General features: G+C 41.8%; 1 protein-coding gene across 1 annotated transcript in view; it reads right to left on the minus strand.

Moving 5' to 3' along the window:
• LOC137417630 (NACHT, LRR and PYD domains-containing protein 12) overlaps window positions 1-26,811 on the minus strand; it is a 130,352-nt gene that overhangs the window by 6,675 nt on the left and 96,866 nt on the right. The window contains exons 12-15 of the mRNA XM_068103541.2: window positions 4,460-4,540; window positions 3,285-3,368; window positions 1,011-1,091; window positions 417-490 (exon numbers count right to left, since the gene is read on the minus strand). Coding sequence (XP_067959642.2) covers window positions 427-490; window positions 1,011-1,091; window positions 3,285-3,368; window positions 4,460-4,540 — 310 coding nt within the window. The 3' untranslated portion in view covers window positions 417-426. The remainder of the gene's footprint in view (window positions 1-416; window positions 491-1,010; window positions 1,092-3,284; window positions 3,369-4,459; window positions 4,541-26,811) is intronic.

Consider the following 26,811-nt stretch of genomic DNA (forward strand, 5'->3'; position numbering starts at 1 on the left):
TGAGGTTCACATGCGCAGAAGAGGCAAGTGCTGAAGAAATAACCTATCCCCCTCCCACATCCCCCAACACACTTGATGATGCTTTAACCCCTTCTCATACAATAAAAATGTTTTCATCGGCCCTTACACACATTCAACGCCCCCACTGCCATCCCGCCCCCTCGACACATTTCATTCTTTCATTCCTCTCCCCAAAACACTACAATGTTTTCATCCCCTACATCCCCCCAGATACTCCGAAATGTTTTCATTCCTCCCCTCAACTCGTCACCACCCACCTCCCCTCCCCCCCCCCCAACATATTTCAAAATACTTTAATAATTCCCCAGATTAGAGACATCACCCTCACTACACTTGCTTTAATTTACACTACTGAACACACACTGCCCCCCCTCTCGCCCCCCCTTCACACTTACTGTGTTTCAATCACTTTGCGTCGTTTGGGGAATGACGAAGGAACCGATCGAGTCTGCGATCATTACCACCCACACTGAAGGAGAGAAAGTTGTTAAAATTAAATAATACAAAAGTGCATGAATGATATGAATGAATAAACAGTATTTGATTTATTTATCAATGAGATAAACAACAAAGTATAATGAAAATGGATGGAACCAATAGAACGTTGACAGAGGTTTGCTAACCACAAGGGGAAGAAAAGAACCTGACATTTCGGACATTCACCCCTCCTTTACTCAGGATGAAAGGTTGATCATCAAAACGTCATCCTTTAATTGCTTCCCACTGCGGTTAACTCGTTTTCCCACAACAGTTAACCTACCTTGATGTTATCATTTTATCAGCCTTACCAAGTCCCTCTCAATTTCCAACATTTTTTGGAAAATAAGTGTTGGATTTGTTTCCATGAAATCTCTCAATAATTGTATTAAAAATGGAGTTTATTATTTATATGCCCTGTGATGGGAATTCACAAATCTGTGTCCAGTGAAAGAGAAGAAGAAGAAGAGGAGGAAGAGGAAGAAGAACCTCAACAACAGTTCAGCACTCACTCAAGAACCTCCAAGTTCATGTTGTTCTTCAGGTCCATCAGGATAGGCACAGACTTGGTACTCAAGGTGCAGAAACTCAACCTTTGAAAACAGGTGAACCCCCAGCCGTAAATGTAAACTAAAAGTCACGATAAAATACACCATACATATCAGAGAAGTGGGAAAATTAACCCCCCTGTAACCCTGGGGTCACACTCGGAGAATCCAAAAAAATGGAGGGTGCGACAAACATTTCAGAGCGGAACATTCTGCGGAAGAGTTGAAGTTTCCTTGTTTTCCAATGATAATTCCCCCCAAAAACCCCTCCATTACAGCCCCACACCCCATCTACAGGTGCATCACAAGTACCACACGGAGTGACACCGCATCAATTTGAGACCTTCAGTCCAACATCGGGGTGTAAATGTACATTTCGGGGTTTGAATCCAAAAGGATCAATGGTTCTTCACTTCAACACGATTACCATGGTGTACACTCTCTTCCGTCGGCATTTGTCGATGGATGTTAAAGACGGTTTTTCCAGCCATATTGTTGGAATTGTGATCCATGTGTAGATCACATTTATCATTGGGGTTTCGTTTTCACTTCCGATGTTTTGTCGTTTTTAGGTTTATTTTTCGCGTGCTCCTGCTGAAATGAGTGTTTAATGTTTTGCAGTTCGGTGTTAAGTTTATTTTAATTCGTGTTTAAATTTTGCAAACGAGGAAGTTCCAATGCTTCAAAATGGATCCATAACTGTACAGGCCACCTGAGGCCTACGTGGTTCTGCAGTGACCGACTCTCGGATAGTTTCGGTGCAGCGTCTCTCTCCTGCCAACATGGACTGCATGCCCCAGTTCGTGAATGTGGTGGTCTTCGTGATGCCCGGGTTACTGCTGTGGCCAGGATTCTTCTGGCAGCGGGTTTGAACGGCAGGTTGTTGAGTAGGGATTGTGATGGAAAAATGCCTGAAGCCTCGGCAGTCGTGAGTGATGCCATATTCTTGGCTCTGCATTTTGCCCTTGTGCCCGTCCCTGCCCTCCTTGGGCTGCTGGCAAGGTGAGGACCGTCCTGAATATTCACAGACTTGGCTCTTGGCTGCACTCCTGGCTCTGTGCGTCTCCTCATGTTTGCCAATGATATTTTGGGCCTGCCTTGATGTCGCAGACTCCCTTCCTGCCACGGCTGCCTTCCCTCTGCTCCTGACTTGTCTGTTCACTGTCGGGCCCACCACCATGTACGTTCCTTCACCCTCCGCCCGCTGCTTCATCTGCATGCGGACCTTGGTGTTCTCTGATGTGTGTGCATGGGACGAGTTGCACTCCATGGAGAGGCCTGGTACAGCTATTTATTTTTTTCGCTACATTCATGGTGCCTTTGCTGTGCACCACTCCAGGTGTACCCTCCCTGTTTTGTTTTAACCATTATGATCCACTTTATTATTTCGAGAATCTTAATTACAATTTTTCATATTGCCTTTCATATTTTGCGTTGGGGCTTTTTCTTCTTGCGGACATAACTTTATATTGGCCTTGCATCTTATTAGGGGACCAAGTCAATAAGAGAATGGGTCTCCTATTGTTATTAGACTTCTTATTAGGGGACCAAGTCAATAAGAGAATGGGTCTCCTATTGTTATTGGAGTTCTTATTAGGTGACCAAGTCAATAAGAGAATGGGTCTCCTATTGTTATTGGACTTCTTATTAGGGGACCAAGTCGATAAGAGAATGGGTCTCCTATTGTTATTGGACTTCTTATTAGGGGACCAAGTCTGCAAGAGAATGGGTCTCCAATTTTTATTGGACTTCTTATTTGGGGGACAATGTCTATAAGAGAATGGGTCTCCTATTGTTATTGGACTTCTTATTAGGGGACCAAGTCTATAAGAGAATGGGTCTCATATTGTTGTTGGACTTCTTATTAGGGGACCAAGTCTATAAGAGAATGGGTCTCCTCTTGTTATTGGACTTCTTATTAGGGGACCAAGTCTATAAGAGAATGGGTCTCATATTGTTGTTGGACTTCTTATTAGGGGACCAAGTCTATAAGAGAATGGGTCTCCTCTTGTTATTGGACTTCTTATTAGGGGACCAAGTCTATAAGAGAATGGGTCTCCTCTTGTTATTGGACTTCTTATTAGGGGACCAAGTCTATAAGAGAATGGGTCTCCTCTTGTTATTGGACTTCTTATTAGGGGACCAAGTCTATAAGAGAATGGGTCTCCTCTTGTTATTGGACTTCATCTGGAAAACATCAGGGTTTTATTTCCCAAAACAAATGCCACTCACACTCACCTGAGGATTCGTAACTTTGTTTGGGATTTCAGACCTTCCATCAACCCCTGCAATCCCTCATCACCGATGGGATTCCAGCTCAAACTGATGGCAAAGGAGGGAAAGATAAAAACCCTGAGATTATCATTTCATTAACAACATGGTGAAAGTATTCCCCAAGTTCTCCATTCCAATAGTTATGTACATAAATCACTTTTTTTTTTTTTTTTTTTTTTTTTTGTATACTGAATCGAGGCTCGTGAAAGAGCTAAGTCAACACCATATAATCATGGAATTATAACGCAGTTGTCATCATCATCATCAGAAGCTCTAGGCATCCTCACAGGAAGCCCACAGCTCCAATGAAGCCACACTTTACCAGGACTCTCCCAAAGATGGAGCAAAGATGAAATGTTAAATAGTTTTCTGTATTGTGCGAGTGGAGAACAAGTTGTGATTCAAGGTGACAGCTAGTACAGGTAGAACTGGTCCTGAGTTGGGTCGACTTTGTGATGATAGATTTGAAGCGCGGGATGGTAACCGGAATGAAGTGAAGTTAATGTTGCTCTGGAGGAGCATGGGAGGGTTTGCACAGATGGATGGATCAGGATTTGTACAGATGGAAGGATCACATGGTGTGGTTTGTTGAGTATTTCATGCTGTGCTGTTGGTGTCAAGCGATGGTGGTGATGTGATTGTGAATGTTTTTCCAAGATATTGTGTTGAAAGGAAGAGGTGGCATGTTTGAAAACATGTTGTTATCACAAGTTGCTGTTGAGATATTTTTTTGTGTCTGAGTGGGGGTGGGTGGTTGGATAAGTGGGTGTTCTAGTTCGAGATGTTCTAGGTCTAGTTCTAGTTCAAGACGTTCTATGTCTAGTTCTAGGTGTTTTATTTATATATATTCTAGGTCTAGTTCAAGGTGGTCTAGTTCTCGATGTTTTAGGTCTAGTTCTAGGTGTTCTAGGGCTAGGTATAGTTCTAGGTGGTCTAGTTCTAAGTGTTCTAGTTCTAGGTGTTCTACTTCTAGGTGTTCTACTTCTAGGTGTTCTACTTCTAGGTGTTCTAGTTCTAGGTGTTCTAGGTCTAGGTGTTCTAGGTCTAGTTATAGGTGTTCTTGTGGCATCAAGAAGGTGCGTGCCGCGAATTCGTGTCCAGTGAAAGAAGAGAACAAAAACCTCTCGAAAAAGTCTCACTCAAGATCCTTCAGGTTGAGTATGTTCTTCAGGTCCCTCAGGATAGGCCCAGACTTGGTGCTCAGGTCGCATCTCATTAACCTATGAAGAGATGAAAATTCCAAGATGTGAAACAAAGAATAATCAGCAGACAGTTTTTTTGTTTTTTTTGGAATACGAGATCGAGGCACGTGAAAGAGCTAACATGAATCACACAAAAAGTCAAACCGACCCACAACACCCAAAAAATAAGGGGAGCGGCAGACAAGGTGGGGAGAGAGGGGGAAGGACACAAACACAACATTTGAGAGCAGGGACAACGGGAGAAATGTGGGAGGGGGAGGGCTTTGGGGGAGGTGGGAAAGGTATAAAACATATGAACACTGCAAGGACTTCCAGGAAAGAAGTTGGAATTTCCAAAAAAAAAAAGTGTATATGGGGTGAATTAGCGGGGGTAGAAAGAAAAGATCAAGGTTTTGGATGGGGGAAGATAAGAGATGGTGGTGAACAGCTGTTTTAAAGACCTGGAGGGAGGAGTGGGATTGAAGGAAGTGGGGGAGTTTGTTTCAGAGGCGGGCGAAAAGGGGAATGAAAGAGTGGAGGTGAATAGAGAGTCTATATTTTGGCAGTTTAACCATCAGAGGGTTGCAGGCAGATCTTGTGCGACCTTTAGGAATATTTGGGGGACAGAGCCCAGAGAGAGCTGGAGGTGCAAGGCCGGAGAGGAGTCGGTAGAAGACAGAAAGACCACCAACCTGCCTGCGGTGAGGTGAGTAAGTGAAAGGCCCTCGGAGTTAGCTTCATCACGGGACATTCCAATGATTCTGAAAGCTTTGGTTTCAACAGCGTGAAGACGAGCTAGGTGTGAGGCAGGAGCACCGGCCAAGAGGGGAGAGCAGTACTCCATTGAGCTGTGGATGAAAGCTTTGGTTTGCACAGCAGGAAGCTGAGCTAGGTGTGAGGCAGGAGCACCAGCCCATAGGGGAGAACAGTATTCCATTGAGCTGCGGATGAAAGCCTTGTATGTGGTGAGGAGCTCAGGTGTGCCAAGGAAGGACTTCACACGATGGAGGATGCCCAGTCGGCGACTGGCTTTGGCAGCTAGCTTGGGAATGTGGTTTCCAAGGAAAGCTCATGGCAGATAGTGATACCCAAAAGCTTGCGCGACAGAACTTCTTGGAGAGGATTGTTGAGAAAGTAGATGGGAGGGTTTTCCAGTCGGTCCTTTCGGAGAGACATTGTAAGTGTGAGATTTGTCAGGATTGAAAGACATGTTCCACTTGTTTGACCAGTCTGATTTTTTCCAGGTCTGCAGAGATTGAGGAGGCTGCAGACTGTCGATCTGAGGAATGAGGAATGGAGCGGCAGATAGTGGAGTCATCAGCAAAGAGATAGAGAGGATTTTCGAGAGAGTCGGAGAGATCATTGATGAAGACCAGAAATAGCACAGGGCCCAGAACACTACCTTGGGGAACTCCAGCCAGAACAGGAAGGGGAGATGAGAGAAATCAATTTAGGGCCACACGTTGCCTACGACCAGAGAGGAAGTCCGCCAGCCATGCGTGGAGATTTCCATGGATACCATAGGAGGAGAGTTTGGTGAGCCGAGCGGGGTGCCAGACCGTATTGAAGGCACGTGATATGTCAAGTGAGACAGCTCTGATTTCCTGTTTGTCATTGAGGACCTCCATCCATTGTTGAGACAGCAGAAGCAGCATGTCCAGAGTAGAATGACCTTGTCTGAATCCAGTTCTAACCAAACAAGTTATATTCGATCTTTGGTCCAGGTTAAGAGATAATTCAACAACCTCAAAATGAACAGGTCGAGGGTCACATGATCAACGCTTTTTTTTTTTTTTTTTTTTGTATACTGAATCGAGGCTCGTGAAAGAGCTAACGTTTACTTCACAAACAAATCGACCAGACAAACAAAATACATAAAAAGAGGGAGCGGAAGACAAGATGGGGAGAAAAGGGGAAGCACACAAACACAACATCCGAGAGCAGGGAGATGTGTTGAAGAGAGAGGGCCCGGGGGGAGGAGGCATGGGAAGGGGGGGGGGGGGAGGGAGGGAGAAGTATAAAGCACAAGGACACCAAGGACTTCCAGGACAGAAGTTGGTATTTCAAAAAGTGGAATTGGGGTGAAATTAGCGGGGGTAGAAATGATCAAGGTTTTGGATGGGGGAAGATAAGAGATGGTGGTGAACAGCTGTTTTAAAGACTTGGAGGGTGGAGTGGGATTGAAGAGAGTGAGGGAGTTTGTTCCAGAGGCGGGAGAAAAGAGGAATGAAGGAGTGAAGGTGAGCAGAGAGGCTTGATTTTGGCAGTTTAACCAAAAGAGGGTTGCAGGCAGATCTTGTGCGACCTGTAGGAATATTTGCGGGACAGAGCCCAGAGAGAGCTGGGGGGGCAAGGCCAGAGAGGAGTCGGTAGAAGACGGAAAGACCACCAACCTGCCTGTGGTGAGTGAGTGAGAGGCCCTTGGAGTTAGCTTCATCGCGGGAGATTCCAATGATTCTGAATGCTTTGGTTTCAACAGCGCGAAGGCGAGCTAGGCGTGAGGCAGGAGCACCAGCCCAGAGGGGAGAGCAGTATTCCATTGAGCTGCGGATGAAAGCCTTGTATGTGGTGAGGAGCTCAGGTGTGCCAAGGAAGGACTTCGCACGACGGAGGATGCCCAGTCGGCGACTGGCTTTGGAGGCCAGATTTGAAATGTGGTTTTTCCAGGAAATATCATGGCAGATAGTGAGACCCAAAAGCTTGAGTGACAGAACTTCTTGGAGAGGATTATTCAGAAAGTGGATGGGAGGGTTGTCCAGTCGGTCTTTTTGGAGAGACATCGTAAGAGTGTGAGATTTGTCAGGATTGAAAGACATGTTCCACTTGTTTGCCCAGTCTGTGATTTTGTCAAGGTCTGCAGAGAGTGAGGAGGCTGCAGACTGCCGATCTGAGGGATGAAGAATGGAGCGACAGAGAGTAGAGTCGTCAGCAAAGAGATAGAGAGGATTTTCAAGAGAGTCAGAGAGATCATTGATGAAGACCAGAAAAAGCACAGGGCCCAGAACACTGCCTTGGGGAACTCCAGCCTGAACAGGAAGAGGAGATGAGAGAAACCCATTCAGGGCCACACGTTGACTACGACTAGAGAGGAAGTCCGCCAGCCATGCGTGGAGATTTCCATGGATACCAAAAGAGGAGAGTTTGGTGAGCAGAGCGGGGTGCCAGACTGTATCGAAGGCACGTGATATGTCAAGGGAGACTGCTCTAATTTCCTGTTTGGCATTGAGGACCTCCATCCATTGTTGAGAAAGCAGAAGCAGCATGTCCAGAGTGGAGTGTCCAGGTCTGAAACCAAATTGATGATCAGAGATCAAGCCATTGGAGAAGAGGAAAGATTTCATATCTGAAGCAATGATGGATTCCATGACTTTGCTGATAATTGGGAGAAGGCTGATTGGTCTGTAGTTGCTGGGATCTGTTTTTGCACCTTTTTTGTGCAAAGCGGTGATGTTGGCAGATTTCCAAGCAGATGGAAGATGACCTTGAGCAAAAGAGAGGGTGAAGAGAACAGAGAGAGGGAGTGAAAGAGCGGAAGAACATGATTTTAGGACCCGTGGGCTGATGCCGTCAGGTCCAGTTGCAGAATCAGAGTCGAGGGTTGACAGAAACTTTTCCACTTTGTCAGGAGGAAAGGACACAGAGTCCAGGAGCAGCTGGGTACGACTGGGTACGGTGGGTACAGAGAGGGATGGGTTTGGGACACAAGATTTAGAGGCAAACACAGAGTTGAGGCATTCGGCTTTTTCACGTGCGGAGTCAGCCGTGTGGCCATTTAAGGTGAGGGAGGGGATGGAGGGGGAACAAACACCAGAAACAGATTTTACCAGACGCCACCAGGATTTGGAAGAGGGAGACAGATAAGAGAGTTCGGTTCTGAGGATGGAGAGATATTGTTTCCTGGCTCTCCTGAGGGTGGACACACACTTGTTTCGGGCTTTGTGAAAGGAAATGAGATTTCCTTCCGTTGGATTTGCTTTCCAGGAGACGAAAGCAAGTTGTTTCTGGGCAATAGCCTCACCACAAGATTCCGTGTACCATGGACGGGAGGAAGGGTATGACAACTGAAGACGAGAAGGGATAAATCTGTGCATGAGAGAGAGCAATTTACTTTGGAAGAATTCCCAGCATGAGTTGATGTCAGAGGCAGTAGAGATGGGAGACCAGTCCAGATGATTGATGTCTGCTTGAAGACCGTGCCAGTTGGCCTGAGTGAAATGCCAGACTCGTCGACGCTGAGGAGGCTCTCTGAAAATGGTCAGAGAGATGTCCACTTTAACAAGGACATGATCAGAAGAGCCGATTGGAGCAGAAGAAGAGCAGCAGACATTTTCAGGGAAGTTAGTCATAACCAAGTCCAGAAGAGAAGATTCTCCGTTGACTGAGATCCGGGTTGGGAAATTGACAGATTGTGTCAGTCCCAGTGAGTCACAGAAGTCCTTTGCTGAAGAGCCATGGCTGGTGAGAGCGGTACCCACCCCCAGCCAACAGGCACGGTGACAGTGGTACAAACTCCCTTTCAATGTCCCCTTGATCGTGGAAACAGAATTTTTTACAAAATATAAATAAACAAAACATCTCAACAAACAGGTTCGAGTTCCATTTCCTGGGTAAAAGGAGGAGGGTAAAGCAGAGGGTAAGGAGGAAAGGGTAACGGCATAGGTTGGATCAGTGGGAAGGAAGGGGTAAAGGATGGGAGTATACCTGAGAAAGTCTATTTGCAAATGTTGAAAGTTTGTATCACATGGTACATTCGTGCAGGTTTAGTCCCCTGATTGAATATTTATTTTCCAGTTTAAAGACACGTGTTTCAGGTTTTCTCTTCTCATTTTTCTCATCATGCACTAATTTCTTTCTTTTTTTTTTATCTTCAAAGCATCAGTAAATGTTCAAAGATGTGCGCATAATTTAAATTTTCGGTATTTGACCTTGTGCCCCAATCCAGAGGGCAGGGCCAATAAAGACACTCCTCTTGCACCTCCTTTCCTTGTGATCATAGCTACTAACTTTTGTGAATTTCTGCCCACCCGTGTTGGAGGAGATAGCGTGATGGAGAGACAGACTGATAGACGGACCCGATTACAATAACCCCCACCACCCCCCGTTTTAAAGCGGTGAGACAGCTTCAATATTTGGTATGTTCTTCCTTCCATCCATCTGTCAAAAATAAAGTAGAACAACCTTTCTAACCCATAGTGTTTAATTATAGGGGGTTCTAAAGGGTAGTTCTAAAGGGTAATTCTAAAGGGTAATTATGAAGGGTAATTCCAAAGGGTTATTCTAAAGGGTTATTCTAAAGGGTTATTCTAAAAGGTAATTCTAAAGGGTGATTCCAAAGGGTGATTCGAAGGGTAATTCTGAAGGGTAATTCTAAAGGGTAATTCTAAAGGGTAATTCTAACGGGTAATTCTAAAGGGTAATTCTAAAGGGTGATTCGAAAGGGTGATTCGAAAGGGTGATTCGAAAGGGTGATTCGAAAGGGTGATTCCAAAGGGTGATTCTAAAGGGTGATTCTAAAGGGTGATTCAAAAGGGTGATTCTAAAGGGTAATTCGAAAGGGTAATTCTAAAGCGTAATTCTAAAGGGTGATTCTAAAGGGTAATTCGAAAGGGTGATTCTAAAGGGTAATTCGAAAGGGTGATTCCAAAGGGTTATTCTAAAGGGTAATTCGAAATGGTAATTCTAAAGGGTAATTCTAAAGGGTGTTCAAAGGGTGATTCGAAAGGGTGATTCGAAAGGGTGATTCTCAAGGGTGATTCTAAAGGGTGATTCTAAAGGGCGATTCGAAAGGATGATTCTAAAGGGTGATTCGAAAGGGTGATTCGAAAGGGTGATTCGAAAGGGTGATTCGAAAGGGTGATTCGAAAGGGTGATACGAAAGGGTGATTCGAAAGGGTGATTCTAAAGGTTAATTCTAAAGGGTGATTCTAAAGGGTGATTCTAAAGGGTGATTCGAAAGGGTGATTCGAAAGGGTGATTCGAAAGGGTGATTCGAAAGGGTGATTCTAAAGGGTGATTCGAAAGGATGATTCTAAAGGGTGATTCGAAAGGGTGATTCGAAAGGGTGATTCTAAAGGGTGATTCGAAAGGGTGATTCGAAAGGGTGATTCGAAAGGGTGATTCGAAAGGGTGATTCTAAAGGGTGATTCTAAAGGGTGATTCTAAACGGTGATTCTAAACGGTGATTCTAAACGGTGATTCTAAAGGGTGATTCAAAAGGGTGATTCGAAAGGGTGATTTTAAAGGGTGATTTTAAAGGGTAATTTAAAGAGCAATTCTCAAGGGTGATTCTAAAGGGTGATTGGAAAGGGTGATTCTAAACGGTCATTCTAAAGGGTGATTCAAAAGGGTGATTCGAAAGGGTGATTCTAAAGGGTGATTGGAAAGGGTGATTCTAAACGGTGATTCTAAAGGGTGATTCAAAAGGGTGATTCGAAAGGGTGATTTTAAAGGGTGATTTTAAAGGGTAATTTAAAGAGCAATTCTCAAGGGTGATTCTAAAGGGTGATTGGAAAGGGTGATTCTAAACGGTGATTCGAAAGGGTGATTCTAAAGGGTGATTCTAAAGGGTGATTCTAAAGGGTGATTCTAAACGGTGATTCTAAACGGTGATTCTAAACGGTGATTCTAAAGGGTGATTTTAAAGGGTGATTTTAAAGGGTAATTTAAAGAGCAATTCTCAAGGGTGATTCTAAAGGGTGATTCTAAGGGGTGATTCGAAGGGGTGATTCTAAAGGGTAATTCGAAAGGGTGATTCGAAAGGGTGATTCGAAAGGTTGATTCTAAAGGGTGATTCTAAAGGGTGATTCTAAACGGTGATTCTAAACGGTGATTCTAAACGGTGATTCTAAAGGGTGATTCAAAAGGGTGATTCGAAAGGGTGATTTTAAAGGGTGATTTAAAGAGCAATTCTCAAGGGTGATTCTAAAGGGTGATTGGAAAGGGTGATTCTAAACGGTCATTCTAAAGGGTGATTCAAAAGGGTGATTCGAAAGGGTGATTGGAAAGGGTGATTCTAAACGGTGATTCTAAAGGGTGATTCAAAAGGGTGATTCGAAAGGGTGATTTTAAAGGGTGATTTTAAAGGGTAATTTAAAGAGCAATTCTCAAGGGTGATTCTAAAGGGTGATTGGAAAGGGTGATTCTAAACGGTGATTCGAAAGGGTGATTCTAAAGGGTGATTCGAAAGGGTGATTCTAAAGGGTGATTCTAAAGGGTGATTCTAAACGGTGATTCTAAACGGTGATTCTAAACGGTGATTCTAAAGGGTGATTTTAAAGGGTGATTTTAAAGGGTAATTTAAAGAGCAATTCTCAAGGGTGATTCTAAAGGGTGATTCTAAGGGGTGATTCGAAGGGGTGATTCTAAAGGGTAATTTAAAGAGCAATTCTAAAGGGTGATTCTAAAGGGTGATTCTAAGGGGTGATTCGAAGGGGTGATTCTAAAGGGTAATTTAAAGAGCAATTCTAAAGGGTGATACTAAAGCGTAATTCTAAAGGGTGATTCTAAGGGGTGATTCGAAGGGGTGATTCTAAAGGGTAATTTAAAGAGCAATTCTAAAGGGTAATTCTAAAGGGTGATACTAAAGGGTGATTCAAAAGGGTGATTCGAAAGGGTGATTCTAAACGGTGATTTTAAAGGGTGATTTTAAAGGGTAATTTAAAGAGCAATTCTCAAGGGTGATTCTAAACGGTGATTCTAAAGGGTGATTCAAAAGGGTGATTCGAAAGGGTGATTCTAAAGGGTGATTCTAAAGGGTGATTCGAAAGGGTGATTCTAAAGGGTGATTCTAAAGGGTGATTCGAAAGGGTGATTCTAAAGGGTGATTCTAAACGGTGATTCTAAACGGTGATTCTAAAGGGTGATTTTAAAGGGTGATTTCAAAGGGTAATTTAAAGAGCAATTCTCAAGGGTGATTCTAAAGGGTGATTCTAAGGGGTGATTCGAAGGGGTGATTCTAAAGGGTAATTCTAAAGGGTAATTCTAAAGGGTAATTCTAAAGGGTAATTCTTAAGGGTAATTCTAAAGGGTAATTCTAAAGGGTAATTCTAAAGGGTAATTTGAAGGGCCACAGACACAGAAAATCATGTTTGGTTTAATTAATAGATATTGCTTCACTTAACACTTAATCGTCCTTTTTTTTGAATAAATATCACTCGATTGGCCCCCGCCACCCAAAAAACGGCGATTTGATTGCTCATGTGACTGGCTACGTCATCGAGGGAAATTTTGTTGCTGCTGGTAGTTTTTAGCTGGTAGTGGAGTCCCGCCCCTAAAATCGTGATGTTCATTCATGATGTCACCTGTGTGATGTAATCGAGGGAAAGGTTTCTCAGCACGCAATGATAACTGCCTGACCAAGAATCTTCTGATAGTCAAAATCATTATTAAAAACTACCAGCAGCAACAAAAATTCCCTCGATGACGTAGCCAGTCACATGAGCAATCAAATCGCCGTTTTTTGGGTGGCGGGGGCCAATCGAGTGATATTTATTCAAAAAAAAGGACGATTAAGTGTTAAGTGAAGCAATATCTATTAATTAAACCAAACATGATTTTCTGTGTCTGTGGCCCTTTAAAGAGCAATTCTCAAGGGTAATTCTAAAGGGTGATTCTAAGGGGTGATCCTAAAGGGTGATTCCAAAGGGTAATTCCAAAGGGTGATTCTAAAGGGTAATTCTAAAGGGTGATTCTAAATGGTGATTCGAAAGGGTGATTCTAAAGGGTGATTCTAAAGGGTGATTCTAAAGGGTGATTCTAAAGGGTAATTCTAAAGGGTGATTCTAAAGGGTAATTCTAAAGGGTGATTCCAAAGGGTAATTCTAAAGGGCAATTCCAAAGGGTATTTCTGAAGGGTGTCATTGGTATCTCCCACGATGAAGCTGATTCTGAGGGCCTTTCACTCACTCACCGCAGGCAGGTTGGTGGTCTTTCTGTCTTATACCGACTCCTCTCCGGCCTTGCTCTCCCAGCTCTCTCTGTGCTCTGTCCCCCAAATATTCCTAGAGGTCGCACAAGTGCTGCCAGCAACCCTCTTCGGTGAAACTGCTAAACTGAAGACTCTCAATTCACCTTCACTCCTTCATTCCTCTTTTCTCCCGCCTCTGGAACAATTCTATTCAATCCCACTCCTCCCTCCAGGTCTTTAAATCAGCTGTTCACCACCATCTCTTATCTTCCCTCATCCAAAACCTTGATCTTTTCTACCCCTGTTAATTCACCCCAGATCCACTTTCTTGAAATACCGACTTCTTTCCTGGATGTCCAAGCAATGTCCATGTGTTTTATACCTTTCCAACCTCCCCCTCCCCGTGCCTCCTACTCCCAAGCCCTCTCCCTCCCACAGATCTCCCGATGTCCATGCTCTCAAATGTTGTAATTGTGTGCTTCCCTTTTTCTCCCCATCCTGTCTCTCGCTCCCGTTATCTTATGTTTTATGTGTCAGCTACTGTTATCTTATGTTTTACGTGTCAGTTTGTCTTTTTGTGATTAATGTTAGCTCTTACACGAGCCTCGTTGTTGTATCCAAAAAGAAAAAGAGGAAGGTAATTCTAAAGGGTAATTCTAAAGGGTAATTCTAAAGGGTAATTCTTAAGGGTAATTCTTAAGGGTAATTCTTAAGGGTAATTCTCAAGGGTAATTCTTAAGGGTAATTCTTAAGGGTAATTCTTAAGGGTAATTCTTAAGGGTAATTCTTAAGGGTTGTTATTAAGGGTAATTCTTAAGGGTAATTCTTAAGGGTTGTTCTTAAGGGTTATTCTTAAGGGTTATTCTTAAGGGTTATTCTTAAGGGTTGTTATTAAGGGTAATTCTTAAGGGTTATTCTTAAGGGTTATTCTTAAGGGTTGTTATTAAGGGTTATTATTAAGGGTTATTATTAAGGGTTATTCTTAAGGGTTTTTCTTAAGGGTTATTCTGAAGGGTGATTCTAAACGGTGATTCTAAACGGTGATTCTAAAGGGTGATTCTAAAGGGTGATTCTAAAGGGTGATTCTAAAGGGTGATTCTAAAGGGTAATTCTAAAGGGTAATTCTAAAGGGTAATTCTAAAGGGTAATTCTAAAGTGTAATTCTAAAGTGTAATTCTAAACGGTAATTCTAAAGGGTGATTCTAAAGGGTGATTCTAAAGGGTGATTCTAAAGGGTGATTCTAAAGGGTGATTCTAAAGGGTGATTCTAAAGGGTAATTCTAAACGGTGATTCTAAAGGGTGATTCTAAAGGGTGATTCTAAAGGGTGATTCTAAAGGGTGATTCTAAAGGGTGATTCTAAAGGGTGATTCTAAAGGGTAATTCTAAAGGGTGATTCCAAAGGGTGATTCTAACGGGTGATTCTAAAGGGTAATTTAAAGAGCAATTCTAAAGGGTGATTCTATGGGGTGATTCTAAAGGGTGATTCCAAAGGGTAATTCTAAAGGGTAATTCGAAAAGGGTGATTCTAAAGTGTAATTCTAAAGTGTAATTCTAAAGGGTAATTCTAAAGTGTAATTCTAAAGTGTAATTCTAAAGTGTAATTCTAAAGGGTAATTCTAAAGTGTAATTCCAAAGGGTAATTCTAAAGGGTAATTCTAAAGGGTGATTCTAAAGTGTAATTCTAAAGTGTAATTCTAAAGTGTAATTCCAAAAGGTAATTCTAAAGGGTAATTCTAAAGGGTAATTCTAAAGGGTAATTCGAAAGGGTAATTCGAAAGGGTAATTCTAAAGGGTTATTCTAAAGTGTAATTCTAAAGTGTAATTCCAAAAGGTAATTCGAAAGGGTAATTCTAAAGGGTGATTCTAAAGGGTAATTCTAAAGGGTAATTCTAAAGGGTGATTCTGAAGGGTGATTCTAAAGGGTGATTCCAAAGGGTGATTCTAACGGGTGATTCTAAAGGGTGATTCTAAAGGGTGATTATAAATGGTGATTCTAAAGGGTGATTCTAAAGGGTAATTCTAAAGGGTAATTCTGAAGGGTAATTCTAAAGTGTAATTCCAAAAGGTAATTCTAAAGGGTAATTCTAAAGGGTGATTCTAAAGGGTGATTCTAAAGGGTGATTATAAAGGGTGATTCTAAAGGGTAATTCTAAAGGGTGATTCTGAAGGGTGATTCTCAAGGGTGATTCCAAACGGTGATTCTAAAGGGTGATTCTAAAGGGTGATTCTAAAGGGTGATTCGAAAGGGTGATTATAAAGGGTGATTCTAAAGGGTAATTCTAAAGGGTAATTCTAAAGAGTGATTCTGAAGGGTGATTCTAAAGGGTGATTCCAAAGGGTGATTCTAACGGGTGATTCTAAAGGGTAATTTAAAGAGCAATTCTAAAGGGTAATTCTATGGGGTGATTCTAAAGGGTGATTCCAAACGGTGATTCCAAAAGGTAATATTAAGGGTAATTCTAAAGTGTAATTCCAAAGGGCAATTCTAAAGGGTAATTCTAAAGGGTAATTCTAAACGGTGATTCTAAACGGTGATTCTAAAGTGTAATTCTAAAGTGTGATTCTAAAGTGTAATTCCAAAAGGTAATTCTAAAGGGTAATTCTAAAGGGTAATTCTAAAGGGTAATTCTAAAGGGTGATTCTAAAGGGTAATTCTAAAGGGTAATTCTAAAGGGTAATTCTAAAGGGTAATTCTAAAGTGTAATTCTAAAGTGTAATTCTAAAGGGTGATTCTAAAGGGTAATTCTAAAGGGTAATTCTAAAGGGTAATTCTAAAGGGTAATTCTAAAGGGTAATTCTAAAGGGTGATTCTAAAGGGTAATTCTAAAGGGTAATTCTAAAGGGTAATTCTAAAGGGTAATTCTAAAGTGTAATTCTGAAGTGTAATTCTAAAGGGTAATTCTAAAGGATAATTCTAAAGTGTAATTCTAAAGTGTAATTCCAAAAGGTAATTCTAAAGGGCAATTCTAAAGGGTAATTCTAAAGGGCAATTCTAAAGGGTGATTCTGAAGGGTGATTCTAAAGGGTGATTCCAAAGGGTGATTCTAACGGGTGATTCTAAAGGGTAATTTAAAGAGCAATTCTAAAGGGTAATTCTATGGGGTGATTCTAAAGGGTGATTCCAAACTGTGATTCCAAAAGGTAATATTAAGGGTAATTCTAAAGTGTAATTCCAAAGGGCAATTCTAAAGGGTAATTCTAAAGGGTAATTCTAAACGGTGATTCTAAAGTGTAATTCTAAAGTGTGATTCTAAAGTGTAATTCCAAAGGGTAATTCTAAAGGGTAATTCTAAAGGGTAATTCTAAAGGGTGATTCTAAAGGGTAATTCTAAAGGGTAATTCTAAAGGGTAATTCTAAAGGGCAATTCTAAAGGGTAATTCTAAAGTGTAATTCCAAAAGGTAATTCTAAAGGGCAATTCTAAAGGGTAATTCTAAAGGGCAATTCTAAAGGGCAATTCTAAAGGGTAATTCTAAAGGGCAATTCTAAAGGGCAATTCTAAAGTGTAATTCTAAAGGGTAATTCTAAAGTGTAATTCTAAAGTGTAATTCTAAAGGGTAATTCTAAAGTTAGTTGGAGATCTTTAACGAGATCTTTAACGAGACGTTAAAGTTGGAGATCTCGCGAGATCTTGGAGACGGCGGCAGGGATTTTCGAAGCTCCACACGGTCTCCACGTTTTTCGAAGTTAAGTCTGTTCACAATTGTATTTTGTCGAAACTGTATTTATCTTTCGGTGTGTGAAGTTATTGTGTGCAACTTTGGTTGTTTCTCGGTGTTTATCTTTCATAAATTGATCGTCTGTTTGCCGTGTCGCAAGCAAGGCCTTTGCCGCGTCGCGAACGATTTGAAATCGAAGTTAAGTGATTGTTCCCATTTGTATTTTCGTTAAAACTGTATTTATTTATGGTGTTGTACGTATATTGTGTCCCAACGAAGATTTTTCGGTGCAAATCTTTCATACCTGTATTGAAAATCGTGTTAATTCATGTCGTGTCTTGAGGCCTTGTACAGTGTGCACTGTACAACCTTGAGGCTTTGTTTTTCTCAGCGGTCCGTCGTTTGTGATCCAATAACTTTCGTTCTCTGTATTCCCAGTCTTTTCACCCATAGCCTACTTCCTTGTGTAAATCTCAACTAAAAAAAAAACAAACAAAAAAAAAACAAACATTTCCTTCTCTGTTCTCATTCGTTTATTCATTCTTATTCGTTCGTTCGTTCTTCGACCACGTGTTTCTCCCCCATTTCCCCAGATAGTTTTCACTCATTAACCTTCAATGTTTACACTTTCCCCTCAAGTTATGTATTCCGTCATATTTTATAACACCTTTTTCTTCTTCTTCTTTAAAAGGCTGCTTTCGACTTGCTCACCAAATCAATTCATCCCAAAAAAAAAATCCATCTCCTATAGTGCCTTTTTTCTACATTCCCTAAACTCTCCTGCACTCCATCCTACATCCAGCGTCCTTAAACGTATTTTTAACTCGAAGGTCACAAGAAACTCATTTTGCAATAAATGTTCGTTTCCCATAAATCGTACACTTTCAAAAATCCAATCTCACCCCTCCCCTCCAAATCTTCCCCATAACCCCTCCCCTCCAAATCTTCCCCATCACCCCTCCCCTCCAAATCTTCCCCATCACCCATCCCTTTCAAATCTCCCCCCTTGCCCCCTCCCTCCTAAACTACCCCCTCACCCCTCCCCGCCAAGACGCCCCCTCGCCCCTCCCCTCCTAGACTCCTGCCTCACCCCTCCCCTCCAAATCTCCCCCATATCCCATCCCTTTCAAATCCCTCCCCTTGTCCCTTCCCTCCCAAACTCCCCCCTCACCCCTCCCCTTCAAATCTCCCCACCCTCATTGCTTCTCAATTTCCCCCCTCTCACTCCCCCTCCTCAAAGCGTCCTCCCCGCTTCTTCCCCCTTCAAACTCTCACCTCCATCTCCCCCAACCTTCTGCCTCGCTCTTCCCCCTCCTCAAATAACACCTCATTGTGGCTCACCCAATCACCATCAAACCTTTTGTCCGCCCCATCCTTCCCTTTCTCCGAGCTATTCTGAAATCTCTGACACACCTTCAACAGCTCTCCCTACCTCTTCCACCTCTTCCACATCTTACACTACCCCTCCTCCCCCCTGTTCTGTATCTGATGCTCCCCCTTCCTCTTCATTAACGGTATGGACCTCAAACATCCGGGGCCTTCGTTCAAACTTAACTGATCTCTCCATACAGGTTGCTTCTGTCAAACCAGACGTGATCTGCTTCACAGAAACTTTCCTCCTTTATGATGTCTCTGATTCCATAGTATCTCTCCCGGGCTACTCCCTCCTCCGGTATGATAGACCTGAGCCTCGTCCTGGAGGCGGGGTTGCTATCTTTATCAAAAACTCTCTTCCTCACTCGCCCTGCACTGCACTCTCTCCACCTCACCCCCAGGAATACCTCTGGCTACGGCTTCCCCTTCGCTCCCACCTCTTGTTCATATGTGTGTTGTACCGTCCACCAAACAGTGATGACTCCATCTACATCTCGCTGTCTGATGATATGGACCAACTTCTATCTACTCATCCCAACTCTCTCTTCCTCATATGTGGTGATTTCAACTGTCATCATGCCAGTTGGCTGGGTGTGGGTACCTCTCTCACCAGCCATGGCTCCTCAGCAAAGGACTTCTGCGACTCACTGGGACTGACACAATCTGTCAATTTCCCGACCCGGATCTCAGTCAACGAAACATCTTCTCTTCTGGACTTGGTTATGACTAACTTCCCTGAAAATGTCTGCTGCTCTTCTTCTGCTCCGATCGGATCATCTGATCATGTCCTTGTTAAAGTGGACATCTCTCTGACCATCCTCAGGGAGCCTGCTCAGCGTCGACGAGTCTGGCATTTCACTCAGGCCAACTGGCACGGTCTTCAAGCAGCCATCAATCATCTGGACTGGTCTCCCATCTCTACCACCTCTGACATCAACTCATCCTGGGAATTCTTCCAAAGTAAATTGCTCTCTCTCATGCACAGATTTATCCCATCTCGTCTTCAGTTGTCATACCCTTCCTCCCGTCCATGGTACACGGAATCTTGTGGTGAGGCTGTTGCCCAGAAACAACTTGCCTTTGTCTCCTGGAAAGCAAATCCAACGGAAGGAAATCTCATTTCCTTTCACAAAGCCCGAAACAAGTGTGTGTCCACCCTCAGGAGAGCCAGGAAACAATATCTCTCCGTTCTCAAGACCGAACTCTCTTATCTGTCTCCCTCTTCCAAATCCTGGTGGCGTCTGGTCAAATCCGTTTCTGGTGTTTGTTCCCCCTCCATCCCCTCCCTTACCTCAAACGGCTACACAGCTGACTCCGCACGTGAAAAAGCTGAATGCCTCAACTCTGTGTTTGCCTCTAAATCTTGTGTCCCAAACCCATCCCTCTCTGTACCCACCATACCCAGTCGTACCCTGCTGCTCCTGGACTCCGTGTCCTTTCCTCCTGACAAGGTGGAAAAGTTTCTGTCAACCCTCGACTCTGATTCTGCAACTGGACCCGACGGCATCAGCCCACGGGTCCTAAAATCCTGCTCTGCTGCTCTATCTCACCCTCTCTCTGTTCTCTTCACCCTCTCTTTTGCTCAAGGTCAACTGCCATCTGCTTGGAAATCAGCCAACATCACCGCTTTGCACAAAAAAGGTGCAAAAACAGATCCTAGCAACTACAGACCAATCAGCCTTCTCCCAATTATCAGCAAAGTCATGGAATCCATCATTGCTTTGGATATGAAATCTTTCCTCTTCTCCAATGGCTTGATCTCTGATCATCAATTTGGTTTCAGACCAGGTCACTCTACTCTGGACATGCTGCTTCTGCTGTCTCAACAATGGATGGAGGTCCTCAATGCCAAACAGGAAATTAGAGCTGTCTCCCTCGACATATCACGTGCCTTCGACACGGTCTGGCACCCCGCTCTGCTCACCAAACTCTCCTCCTTTGGTATCCATGGAAATCTCCACACATGGCTGGCGGACTTCCTCTCTAGTCGTCGTCAACGTGTGGCCCTGAATGGGTTTCTCTCATCTCCTCTTCCTGTTCAGGCTGGAGTTCCCCAAGGCAGTGTTCTGGGCCCCGTGCTTTTTCTGGTCTTCATCAATGATCTCTCTGACTCTCTCGAAAATCCTCTCTATCTCTTTGCTGATGACTCCACTCTCTGCCGCTCCATTCCTCTTCCCTCAGATCGGCAGTCTGCTGCCTCCTCACTCTCTGAAGACCTGGACAAAATCACAGACTGGTCAAACAAGTGGAACATGTCTTTCAATCCTGACAAATCTCACACTCTTACTATGTCTCTCCGAAAAGTTCGACTGGACAACCCTCCCATCTACTTTCTCAACAATCCTCTCCAAGAAGTTCTGTCGCTCAAGATTTTGGGTCTCACTATCTGCCATGATCTTTCTTGGGAAAACCACATTTCCAAGCTGGCCTCCAAAGCCAGTCGCCGACTGGGCATCCTCCGTCGTGCGAAGTCCTTCCTCGGCACACCTGAGCTCCTCACCACATACAAGGCTTTCATCCGCAGCTCAATGGAATACTGTTCTCCCCTATGGGCCGGTGCTCCTGCCTCACACCTAGCTCAGCTTCACGCTGTTGAAACCAAAGCTTTCAGAATTATTGGAATCTCCCGCGATGAAGCTATCTCTGAGGGCCTTTCACTCACTCACCGCAGGCAGGTAGGTGGTCTTTCTGTCTTCTACCGACTCCTCTCCGGCCTTGCACCCCCAGCTCTCTCTGTGCTCTGTCCCCCAAATATTCCTACAGGTCGCACAAGATCTGCCAGCAACCCTCTGATGGTTAAACTGCCGAAATCTCGGCTCTCTGCTCACCTTCACTCTTTCATTCCTCTTTTCTCCCGCCTCTGGAACAAACTCCCTCACTCCCTTCAATCCCACTCCTCCCTCCAGGTCTTTAAAACAGCTGTTCACCACCATCTCTTATCTTCCCCCATCCAAAACCTTGATCTTTTCTACCCCCGCTAATTCACCCCAGTTCCACCTTGTTTGAAATTCCAACTTCTTTCCTGGAAGTCCTGGCAGTGTCCATATGTTTTATACCTCTCCCACCGCTCCCTTCCCACGCCCCCCCCCCCCCCCAAAGCCCTCGCCCTCTCTCAGATCTCTCGATGTCTCCATGTCTCTCGGTCCCTGCTCTCAAATGTTGTGTTTGTGTCCTTCCCCCTCTCTCCCCATCTTGTCTACCGCTCCCTATGTTGTATGTTTTCTGTGTCGGTTTGTCTTTCTGTGTGATTAATGTTCGCTTTTTCACGAGCCTCGATCTTGTATACAAAAAAACAAAAAAAAAAGAAAAAAAAAAGTGTAATTCTAAAGTGTAATTCCAAAAGGTAATTCTAAAGTGTAATTCTAAAGTGTAATTCCAAAGGGTAATTCTAAAGGGTAATTCTAAAGGGTAATTCTAAAGGGTGATTCTGAAGGGTAATTCTAAAGGGTGATTCTGAAGGGTAATTCTAAAGGGTAATTCTAAAGGGTAATTCTAAAGGGTGATTCTAAAGGGTAATTCTAAAGTGTAATTCCAAAGGGTAATTCTAAAGGGTAATTCTAAAGGGTAATTCTAAAGGGTAATTCTAAAGGGTAATTCTAAAGGGTAATTCTAAAGGGTGATTCTGAAGGGTAATTCTAAAGAGTAATTCTAAAGTGTAATTCTAAAGGGTAATTCTAAAGGGTAATTCTAAAGTGTAATTCCAAAGGGTGATTCTGAAGGGTAATTCTAAAGGGTAATTCTAAAGGGTAATTCTAAAGTGTAATTCCAAAGGGTAATTCTAAAGGGTGATTCTGAAGGGTAATTCTAAAGCGTGATTCTAAAGGGTAATTCTAAAGTGTAATTCTAAAGGGTAATTCTAAAGGGTAATTCTAAAGGATAATTCTAAAGTGTAATTCTAAAGTGTAATTCCAAAAGGTAATTCTAAAGGGTAATTCTAAAGGGTAATTCTAAAGGGTAATTCTAAAGGGTAATTCTAAAGGGCAATTCTAAAGGGTGATTCTGAAGGGTGATTCTAAAGGGTGATTCCAAAGGGTGATTCTAATGGGTGATTCTAAAGGGTAATTTAAAGAGCAATTCTAAAGGGTAATTCTATGGGGTGATTCTAAAGGGTGATTCCAAACGGTGATTCCAAAAGGTAATATTAAGGGTAATTCTAAAGTGTAATTCCAAAGAGCAATTCTAAAGGGTAATTCTAAAGGGTAATTCTAAACGCTGATTCTAAAGTGTAATTCTAAAGTGTGATTCTAAAGTGTAATTCCAAACGGTAATTCTAAAGGGTAATTCTAAAGGGTAATTCTAAAGGGTAATTCTAAAGGGTAATTCTTAAGGGTGATTCTAAAGGGTAATTCTAAAGGGTAATTCTAAAGGGTAATTCTAAAGGGCAATTCTAAAGGGTAATTCTAAAGGGTAATTCTAAAGTGTAATTCTAAAGTGTAATTCTAAAAGGTAATTCCAAAGGGCAATTCTAAAGGGTAATTCTAAAGGGTGATTCTGAAGGGTAATTCTAAAGAGTAATTCTAAAGTGTAATTCTAAAGGGTAATTCTAAAGGGTAATTCTAAAGTGTAATTCCAAAGGGTGATTCCGAAGGGTAATTCTAAAGTGTAATTCCAAAGGGTAATTCTAAAGGGTGATTCTGAAGGGTAATTCTAAAGGGTGATTCTGAAGGGTAATTCTAAAGGGTAATTCTAAAGGGTAATTCTAAAGGGTGATTCTAAAGGGTGATTCTAAAGTGTAATTCCAAAGGGTAATTCTAAAGGGTAATTCTAAAGGGTAATTCTAAAGTGTAATTCCAAAGGGTAATTCTAAAGGGTAATTCTAAAGGGTAATTCTAAAGTGTAATTCCAAAGGGTAATTCTAAAGGGTGATTCTGAAGGGTAATTCTAAAGGGTGATTCTGAAGGGTGATTCTGAAGGGTAATTCTAAAGAGTAATTCTAAAGTGTAATTCTAAAGGGTAATTCTAAAGGGTGATTCTGAAGGGTAATTCTAAAGGGTGATTCTGAAGGGTAATTCTAAAGGGTAATTCTAAAGGGTAATTCTAAAGGGTGATTCTAAAGGGTGATTCTAAATTGTAATTCCAAAGGGTAATTCTAAAGGGTAATTCTAAAGGGTAATTCTAAAGTGTAATTCCAAAGGGTAATTCTAAAGGGTAATTCTAAAGGGTAATTCTAAAGTGTAATTCCAAAGGGTAATTCTAAAGGGTGATTCTGAAGGGTAATTCTAAAGGGTGATTCTGAAGGGTGATTCTGAAGGGTAATTCTAAAGAGTAATTCTAAAGTGTAATTCTAAAGGGTAATTCTAAAGGGTAATTCTAAAGTGTAATTCTAAAGGGTAATTCTAAAGTGTAATTCTAAAGGGTGATTCTGAAGGGTAATTCTAAAGAGTAATTCTAAAGAGTAATTCTAAAGTGTAATTCTAAAGGGTAATTCTAAAGGGTAATTCTAAAGGGTAATTCTAAAGTGTAATTCCAAAGGGTAATTCCAAAGGGTAATTCCAAAGGGTAATTCTAAAGGGTAATTCTAAAGTGTAATTCTAAAGGGTAATTCTAAAGTGTAATTCCAAAGGGTAATTCCAAAGGGTAATTCCAAAGGGTAATTCTAAAGTGTAATTCTAAAGTGTAATTCTAAAGTGTAATTCCAAAGTGTAATTCCAAAGGGTAATTCTAAAGGGTAATTCCAAAGGGTAATTCCAAAGGGTAATTCTAAAGAGTAATTCCAAAGGGTAATTCCAAAGGGTAATTCCAAAGGGTAATTCCAAAGGGTAATTCCAAAGGGTAATTCTAAAGGGTAATTCCAAAGGGTAATTCCAAAGGGTAATTCCAAAGGGTAATTCCAAAGGGTAATTCCAAAGGGTAATTCTAAAGGGTAATTCCAAAGTGTAATTCCAAAGGGTAATTCTAAAGGGTAATTCCAAAGTGTAATTCCAAAGGGTAATTCTAAAGGGTAATTCCAAAGGGTAATTCCAAAGGGTAATTCCAAAGGGTAATTCCAAAGGGTAATTCTAAAGGGTAATTCCAAAGTGTAATTCCAAAGGGTAATTCTAAAGGGTAATTCTAAAGGGTAATTCCAAAGTGTAATTCCAAAGGGTAATTCTAAAGGGTAATTCCAAAGGGTAATTCCAAAGTGTAATTCTAAAGGGTAATTCCAAAGTGTAATTCCAAAGGGTAATTCCAAAGGGTAATTCTAAAGGGTAATTCCAAAGTGTAATTCCAAAGGGTAATTCCAAAGGGTAATTCCAAAGTGTAATTCCAAAGTGTAATTCCAAAGTGTAATTCCAAAGTGTAATTCCAAAGTGTAATTCCAAAGGGTAATTCCAAAGGGTAATTCTAAAGGGTAATTCCAAAGTGTAATTCCAAAGGGTAATTCCAAAGGGTAATTCCAAAGGGTAATTCCAAAGTGTAATTCCAAAGTGTAATTCCAAAGGGTAATTCCAAAGTGTAATTCCAAAGTGTAATTCCAATGTGTAATTCCAAAGTGTAATTCCAAAGGGTAATTCCAAAGGGTAATTCCAAAGTGTAATTCCAAAGTGTAATTCCAAAGGGTAATTCCAAAGGGTAATTCTAAAGGGTAATTCCAAAGTGTAATTCCAAAGGGTAATTCCAAAGGGTAATTCCAAAGGGTAATTCCAAAGTGTAATTCCAAAGTGTAATTCCAAAGGGTAATTCCAAAGTGTAATTCCAAAGTGTAATTCCAATGTGTAATTCCAAAGTGTAATTCCAATGTGTAATTCCAAAGTGTAATTCCAAAGTGTAATTCCAAAGTGTAATTCCAAAGTGTAATTCCAAAGTGTAATTCCAAAGGGTAATTCCAAAGGGTAATTCCAAAGTGTAATTCCAAAGTGTAATTCCAAAGTGTAATTCCAAAGGGTAATTCCAAAGGGTAATTCCAAAGGGTAATTCCAAAGTGTAATTCCAAAGGGTAATTCCAAAGTGTAATTCCAAAGGGTAATTCCAAAGGGTAATTCTAAAGGGTAATTCTAAAGGGTAATTCCAAAGGGTAATTCTAAAGTGTAATTCTAAAGGGTAATTCTAAAGGGTAATTCCAAAGTGTAATTCTAAAGGGTAATTCTAAAGGGTAATTCCAAAGGGTAATTCCAAAGGGTAATTCTAAAGGGTAATTCCAAAGGGTAATTCCAAAGGGTAATTCCAAAGGGTAATTCCAAAGGGTAATTCCAAAGGGTAATTCCAAAGGGTAATTCTAAAGGGTAATTCCAAAGGGTAATTCCAAAGGGTAATTCCAAAGGGTAATTCTAAAGGATAATTCCAAAGTGTAATTCCAAAGGGTAATTCTAAAGGGTAATTCCAAAGGGTAATTCCAAAGTGTAATTCTAAAGGGTAATTCTAAAGGGTAATTCCAAAGGGTAATTCTAAAGGGTAATTCCAAAGGGTAATTCTAAAGGGTAATTCTAAAGGGTAATTCCAAAGGGTAATTCTAAAGGGTAATTCTAAAGGGTAATTCCAAAGGGTAATTCTAAAGGGTAATTCTAAAGGGTTTCATTCATTTCTAGGCTTTGCCTATTTCATATTTAAAATGCCAAACTAAACCGCTTCCTTCGGACATGGGTGCAATTTTTTTCAAAATGCGTGTGGTTAATGGTAACTGGAACTGCGAGCAATGCTGTCCACTTCCAAGCAGTCCTCTTGCCACCCACATACTGCCACCCACATTCAAACGTTTCCTGTGAAAATAGAGCTCAAATCCATCAACAGGAATGTATACCTGAAGTATGTTACATTTGGTGGCCCATTCAGCATCAGCAGGCCAAATTACTTCGAGCAAGCTATTTCTGCCAAATTTGTGTTTGGGTATCACATCCAACCAATAGCGAGCTTCCAAAAGCTTCAGAGCAGAAGCCTCAAACTCACACTTCAATACTGCCTAGGGGTGCTTGAGCTGATGCCAAATTTCATGGTGATCAGTTTAATAGTTCTGGAGAAGATAGTTTTATGTTTGGGACAAAATCCAAGATGGCCACCAATTCAGAATAAAACTTAAAAAACAAAGTCCGCTAGAATAAAGTTCCAAGGGTTTTCCATGAAGACACACAGACAGGCCTAGCTCGCTGTCATAGTTTTTTCAAAAGTTGTTTCACAAAAATCGGCAGAACTAGAATAATAATCCAAACAAAAATAGGCATTCCCGTCCACCATCTTGGAAACCTAAAAATAATAACAACCGACCAAACTCATCCACCAAGTTTGGTCATAATCCGTCCACAACTCTGAAATATTGTGTTAATTATTGTTTTTGGCCCAATCACTCAATGGTGGGGAATCACTTTAAAAAATATAAGACCGGATTCGGAACCGGATCTTCATTAAAATCGAATAAAGTCTTCCTGGCCATACACCGAGCATACACTAAGTTTCGTCT

Source organism: Myxine glutinosa, chromosome 1, assembly GCF_964187855.1.
Source record: "Myxine glutinosa chromosome 1, kmMyxGlut1.1, whole genome shotgun sequence".
NCBI lineage: Eukaryota > Metazoa > Chordata > Myxini > Myxiniformes > Myxinidae > Myxine > Myxine glutinosa.